The following is a 7500-nucleotide window of genomic DNA, read 5'->3' as shown; positions in this document are numbered from 1 at the left end:
AAAACCTGTTGGAGACCAGGCTGGATGTGGGGGTTCAGGAGGTAGTGGACAGGTACACACACACACACACACACACACACACACACACACACACACACACACACACAGAGACAGACACACAGAGACACACACACACACACACACACACACACATACATACACACACACACACACACACACACACACACACACACACACACAGAGACACACACACACACACACACACACACACACACACACACACACACAGAGACACAGACACACACACACACACACACACACAGACACACACACACACACACGGATCACGTGTGTTGATGTTGTTCTTCATGTGTTGGGTGTGTTTGTTCCTGTGCTGTAGGATCGGAGAGGAGTACGGCCTCAAACACATCAAACTGATCCTCAATGGGAAAACTCTGTCAGTGGGTGAGTTCAGACGCTGAAACACACAACACGAGAGTTTCCTCTGTTAGCGTCACTAAAAGTTCTGTTGTTGCTGCTGACAGACTCAGATTATTATTCTAAGTGTCTGACAACATTATGGGATGGATCCCTACAGAGATAGACCTTTTAGTTAAAGAGTAAGATCCTTTTAGTTTAACATGAAACAGCCCCGAAATCACCATCACCAAACCCACCAGACTCCATGTAAATAATCAGGACTTTTAGCGTGTATAGAGCCAGCATATCTCCACCAGACTCCATGTAAATAATCAGGACTTTTAGCGTGTATAGAGCCAGCATATCTCCACCAGACTCCATGTAAATAATCAGGACTTTTAGCGTGTATGGAGCCAGCATATCTCCACCAGACTCCATGTAAATAATCAGGACTTTTAGCGTGTATAGAGCCAGCATATCTCCACATGTAAATGGGTGAATTAAGGGTTAATTTCAACCAAACCAGAGTGGTGATTGTTGGAACAGTGGAAAGATGAACTAAGACGACTTTTGGTAGTTTTATTTAGTTTCTGTCCACTTTGAATGAAGTGTGTTTTACGATGATAAAAGTCCTGATTATTTACATGGAGTTTGGTGATGGTGATTTTCAGGCTGTTTCATGTTAAACTAAAAGGATCTTACTCGTTAACCAAAAGGTCTGTCTGTCTGTCTGTGTGTGTGTTTTCAGACCAGCGTCTGGATGAGCAGGGTGTGAAGAACCACAGTAAGATGATGGTTCTGAAGGTGAGCGACACTGAGTTGAAGCAACAGCTGAGCGAGGAAGAGGAGAAGACAAAGAACCAGAACGAGAGCATCCAGAGGACACAGAAAGGTTTCCAGATCCTGTCAGAGAGAGGTAGCCTGACAAGCCAGACCCACATCAAGATGTTGGGTCTGGGAACTCACCATTGGCAGGGCAGAGAGAACAACAGAGCTCGACTGACCCAGGCTGCAAAATTACATTTGCTGCCGCTAGGGTGGTCTAGATTTCTAGGCTAAGAGAGAGGTGCTGTCAACAACATATTTCATAAACATTATTTATGGATCATGTTTTAAAAACAACAAATGTTGATGGAGGACCTTAGAATAACCTTAGAATGAATGTTAATCCAACAGTGTGAATGTGTGAGGACTCATGGTGTCTCTGTGTGTTTGTCAGACGGCAGTGAAGACACGTCTCCTTTTCTGGAGATCGCCGACCAGAGAGGAAACCCACTGAAGATCCCGCACGAGGAGAAGAAGGTACACACACACACACACACACACACACACACACACACACACACACACCATCCACCTGTTATATCTGAGGAAAGAAGCAGAATAAAGTGTGTGTGTGTGTGTGTGTGTGTGTGTGTGTGTGTGTGTGTGTGTGTGTGTGTTCAGGCTCTGATCCTGGCGATGGGTCTCCATGAGAAAGGTCGCTCTCTGATGAAGAAGAAGCAGTTTGACAACGCTCTGTGTCACCTGCTGCAGGCCGACCAGCAGTTCAGGTGCTGACATCACACGCTGACATCACACACTGATTTGTATTAGATTAAGTCATTCAGAAAACTCAACTTAAACTCACCGAAACTTCCAGTATTTACCAACTCTGGTTTGGTAGAAATCAATCCTTCATTCTGAGCGAGATGTGAAGATGTGTATCTCTAAACGCTGTGTGTGTGTGTGTGTGTGTGTGTGTGTGTGTGTGTGTGTGTGTGTGTGTGTGTGTGTGTGTGTGTGTGTGTGTGTGTGTGTGTGTGTGTGTGGTGCAGTAAGTGCGGCTCGGCGCTGCTCAGCTCGGTGGATAACTTCGCCGTCCTGCAGCTGGACATCGTGTGGTGCTACCGTGCCCTGGAGGCGCTGTCCTGTCTGGAGGACGGCAAGAGCCGCCTGCAGAGAGCTGAGGACTGCTTCCTGCAGTGTTACGGGGAGCAGCAGCAGCGGCTGCTCATGATCAAGGTGAGACGACGCCAACGCACACACGCTGGCCGCCGGGATTACAGGGAACTGAAACACAAAGGAGCACAGTGATCATTTAAACCTCTCGGACAGAGTCCAGTATATTATCATTACATGTGGTTCATTATTGTGTGTGTGTGTGTGTGTTTCCAGGGTAACACAGGCAGAGAGGAGGTGCTGTTCCTGCGGCTGTACCTCCTCCAGAGTCTCCTCTCCTACATCGAAGGAAATGATGCTCAGGCTCGACACCAGCTGTCCAAAGTAACTATCAGCTGATTGCTAACCTTAAATACGGTCTGAGTCACGGTAGATAGATCTACAGAGCTACAGACTCTGAGGGCCAGATATACTAACGCTTTTGCGCCCACTTCAGGCGTATTTATTTCGCAACATGCGCGTAAAAACAGGTCACACTGAGGTAAAAGCATGGCGAGGTATGTACTAACAGGGCACACTAAGGTAACAGCATGGCGAGGTATGTACTGACAGGGCACACTGAGGTATAAGCATGGCGAGGTATGTACTAACAGGCCACACTGAGGTAACAGCATGGCGAGGTATGTACTAACAGGCCACACTGAGGTATAAGCATGGCGAGGTATGTACTAACAGGCCACACTGAGGTAACAGCATGGCGGCATTAAGAGGGTTTCCTGGAATCTGCCTCTTGGTGAAATGGCAGCAGTAATCCGAGCAAGACGAAGACATAGGTCACGGAGACGAGCTGAACAAGGATCACACTTTTTCAGTTGAGTGAACACAAAATCATTAAGCAGTACAGATTAAGCAGCCGTGCAATATTACAGTTACTGGAAGAAATCAAAGATGACATCATATCTCCGACTCAGCGTTCACATTCCAGTCCAGCAGCTGTTAAACTCCTCATTACGTTATTAATATTGGCATCAGGATCATTTCAAACAGTCATAGCATCAGCAGTGGGAATATCTCAGTCTGCACTCAGCCGTATCACAGCACCAGTACTTAACACTTTGCTACAGCACACTAATCAATACATACATTTCCCCACCGCTAATGCCCAAATAACACGCATCAAGCAGGATTTCTTTGACTTGGTGGCTGATCCATGATGGAGAGAGAAAAGGAGGCCCATTCATTACGCTTTTAAATGCGCCAATTCACGGTGTAGCGGGCGGAGAAAGGCGCTGATTACCTGATGAACTGCAGGTTTGGTAAATACGACGTGAGCTGAAGTATCGCAGCGTGCTCTTTCTGTGGGTTGGCCATGGCGCTGATAACGCTACTTTGCAAATGTACGTACATCTGGCCCTCAGTCTTTTAAATCATTTCTTCTGTCTCACCTGTCGTCGTCCTTTCTGCAAAAACAGACAAACCAAAAACACAGTCGTGTGTGTTAGATGGAATCTGTGTACATACCTGTAATGTTTCAAGAAAAAAAGTGTATGTGTGTCTGTCTGTGTGTGTGTGTGTGTCTGTCTGTGTGTGTGTCAGGTGGAGTCTCTGTACAGCCGCCTGTGTCTGGACTCTGAGAAGATGTCTCAGCTGATGGTTCTCGGGTTCACTGAGAGAGAAGCTCGACTCGGCCTCCGAGCCTGTCAGGGAGACCTGGAGGAGGCAGCCATCCACATCAGTAACCAGAGACAGGTAACACACACACACAGAACACAGAGAGAGACACACACACACACACACACACACACACACACACACACACACACACACACACACACACACAGAGACACACACAGACACACACACACACACACACACACACACACACACACACACACACACACACACACACACACACACATACAGAGACACACACACACACACACACACACACACACACACACACATATATACACACACACACACACAGACACACATATATACACACACACACACACACACACACACACAGAGACAGACACACACACACACACACACACACACACACACACACACACACACACACAGAGACAGACACAGAGACACATGGAGTGTAACTTCAGCAGCACCCTGTACTGTCATTATGAATGAAAATAAGTTTTCTTTTACTTTCCAAACTATTTCTGTTTAACGTTCACTACAATTTTCTTTTAACACAGTTGGCACAAAAGGCTCCCGTACACAAAATAAATAAATATACATAGAGCATATGTTGTGTTTGTGTTAGTATTTTGAACCCAGCAGTGTTGTGTTGCTACCAGGAGCGAGAGGAGCTGAAGCAGAGAGAGAGGCAGAAGAGGAGCAGACGGATGGAGGTGATCTCTACGCTCACAGAGCTCGGATTCTCCCGCAGAGACGCCGCCAGAGCTCTGCAGCTCGCCGACGGAGACGTGGACAAAGCTTACGGAGTCAGTGTCTGTCTGTCTGTCTGTCTGTCTGTCTGTTGTAATATTTGAAGGATTGAAGGTTGAGGAGAGAGTTGAACTTGTTCTGTGTTCAGATCCTGCTGGACTCGAGTCAGGCTGCTCAGTCAACCAATAACAACACAGAGGGAGCATTCAGTCCAGAGAAGGTGGACCAGGTAGCTAGCTGTCTGTCTGCCTGCCTGTCTGTATGTCTGTCTGTCCTCTGTCTGTCTGTCCGTCCAGGGAAGGTGGAGCCGGTAGCTGTCTGTCTGCCTGCCTGCCTGCCAGCTATCTGTCGGTCTGTCTGTCTGTCTGTCCTTCCGTCCGTCCAGAGAAGGTGGAGCCGGTAGCTGTCTGCCTGCCTGTCTGTCTGTCTGTCTGCCTGCCTGCCTACCTGTCTAATGTTTACAAGCTCTTCCTGAAAGCCTGAACCAATCAAACGTCAGCCTGTGTGTCTGTGCAGCTGCTGTATCTGGGCTTTGAGAGGGACGTCTCTGAAGCAGCCTTGAGACTGACGGCCGGAGACCTCCAATCAGCAACTCAGCTGCTGCTGGACAACCAGGGCATCCTATCCCCAGAGCTGCTGTCTGAGTCCCCGCCCTCCACCTCGTCCTCGCCGTCCTCTGAGGAGCCCAGCACCTCCTCCTCCACATCCACAGGTACCACACTCACTTCCTGTCTGGATTAGTATTAATGATTAATAATGAATGATTCATAATTGTGTTGTTGTCAGAGGACAACGAGCTGGTCAACGAGGTGTTGGAGGACATTTCTCGCCACGAGGAAGATTATCTGGACCTGACGCTGGAGGAGGAGAGTCAGCTGATCCAGACCATGAAGACGTACCTGAGCGGAGGACACACACACACTGTGTGACATGCACACACACACACACACACACACACACTGTGTGACACACACACACACACACACACACTGTGACACACACTGTGTGACACACACAGACACACACACACACACACACACTGTGTGAAACGCACACACACACACACACACACACTATGTGACACACACTGACACACACACACACACACACACACACACACACACACACTATGACACACAGACAGACAGACAGACAGACAGACACACACACACTCACACACTCACACACACACACTCTGACACACACACTCACTGTGTGACACGCACACACACAATATGACACACACACACACACACTGTGTGACGCACACGCACACACACACACACACACACACACTATGACACACACACACACACACACACTGTGTGACACACACACACACACACACACACACACACACACTATGACACACACAGACACACACACACTCACACACACACTGTGTGACACGCACACACACACACACACACACACTGTGTGGCACACACACACACACACACTCACTGTGTGACACACACACACACACACACACACACACAGACACACTGTGTGACGCACACACACACACACACACACACACACACACACGCGCACACACACACACACACACACACACACACACACACACAGACACACTGTGTGACGCACACACACACACACAGACACACACTCACTGTATGACACGCACACACACACACACACACACACTGTGTGACACACACACACACACACACACACTGTATGACACGCACACACACACACACACTCACTGTATGACACACACACAGTTATCCGTTTAAAACGGTGCTGGTGATATAACAGCTGCAGAATAATGACGTCTTGTTTTCATCACACACTTTATTTAAGTTTCATTAATCAGCAATAATTCAGAGATTAAAGACATGTTTGATTTGGTTCTTAAAGAGCACTTTCCCCTTTAATTATTATGATTCTTCCTCTGAACGGATGAATATTATTTTCTGAATGAAATCATTGGTTGTTTATTTGGGAGAAACCAAAGGAATGTTTAAAATGTTTAAAAAGCTGCTCAATGTGATTTATTGTTCTGACGACGTTTGTAGTTTGAGGTTTTTGTTTTAAATGAGTCTGATGTTGGTGTCTCGTGTTGACAATAAAGAAAATGAAGGTTTGGGTTTGTCTGTCTTTATGGGGTTGGTTGCTGAGTTAATGAGGTTAGTGATGGTTAGTGATGGTTAAGGTTAGGCATTTAGTGGTGATGGTTAAGGTTAGGGTAAGGGGATAGGGAATGCATTATGTCAAGGACGGGTCCCCACAAAGATAGGGAAACAAACCTGTCTGTCTCTCTCTCTCTCTGTGTGTGTGTCTCTCTGTGTGTGTGTTCTGTGTGTGTGTGTCTCTCTCTGTGTGTGTGTCTCTGTATGTCTATCTGTGTGTGTGTCTGTGTATGTCTCTGTGTGTGTGTATGTCTGTGTCTGTCTCTCGCTCTCTGTGTGTGTGTGTGTCTCTCTGTGTGTGTGTGTATGTGCTCTGTGTGTGTGTGTCTCTCTCTCTCTGTGTGTGTCTCTGTATGGCTGTATGTGTGTGTGTCTGTGTGTGTCTCTGTGTGTGTGTCTGTGTGTGTCTCTGTGTGTGTGTGTGTGTGTGTCTGTGTATGGCTGTGTGTGTGTGTGTGTGTGTGTGTGGTACTGTGTGTCTCTCTCTGTGTGTGTGTGGTACTGTGTGTCTCTCTCTCTGTGTGTGTGTGTGGTACTGTGTGTCTCTCTGTGTGTGTGTGTGTGTGTGTGTGTGTGTGTCTCTGTGTGTGTGTGTGGTACTGTGTGTCTCTCTCTGTGTGTGTGTGTGTGTGTGTGTGTGTGTGTGTGTGTGTGTACTAATGTATTAGTTGGG

The 7500-nt window shown here is 47.3% G+C and overlaps 1 protein-coding gene across 2 annotated transcripts in view; it reads left to right on the top strand.

The window, feature by feature from the left end:
* Positions 1-6048, top strand: part of nub1 (negative regulator of ubiquitin-like proteins 1) — an 11431-nt gene extending 5383 nt beyond the window's left edge. For both annotated transcript variants that reach the window (XM_078244814.1, XM_078244813.1), the window contains exons 4-15: positions 1-52; positions 362-426; positions 1130-1297; positions 1601-1683; positions 1828-1934; positions 2199-2385; positions 2539-2646; positions 3859-4011; positions 4581-4727; positions 4820-4900; positions 5188-5383; positions 5458-6048. The exon at positions 1-52 is cut by the window's left edge and continues 13 nt beyond it. In XM_078244814.1, coding sequence (XP_078100940.1) covers positions 1-52; positions 362-426; positions 1130-1297; positions 1601-1683; positions 1828-1934; positions 2199-2385; positions 2539-2646; positions 3859-4011; positions 4581-4727; positions 4820-4900; positions 5188-5383; positions 5458-5600 — 1490 coding nt within the window. In that variant the 3' untranslated portion in view covers positions 5601-6048. The remainder of the gene's footprint in view (positions 53-361; positions 427-1129; positions 1298-1600; positions 1684-1827; positions 1935-2198; positions 2386-2538; positions 2647-3858; positions 4012-4580; positions 4728-4819; positions 4901-5187; positions 5384-5457) is intronic.
* Positions 6049-7500: the final 1452 nt, after the last annotated feature.

The sequence above is a fragment of the Sander vitreus genome, unplaced genomic scaffold (assembly GCF_031162955.1).
Source record: "Sander vitreus isolate 19-12246 unplaced genomic scaffold, sanVit1 ctg309_0, whole genome shotgun sequence".
Lineage (NCBI taxonomy): Eukaryota > Metazoa > Chordata > Actinopteri > Perciformes > Percidae > Sander > Sander vitreus.
The sequence above is the reverse complement of the archived record's forward strand: the minus strand, read 5'-3'. Positions and strand labels throughout refer to the sequence as shown.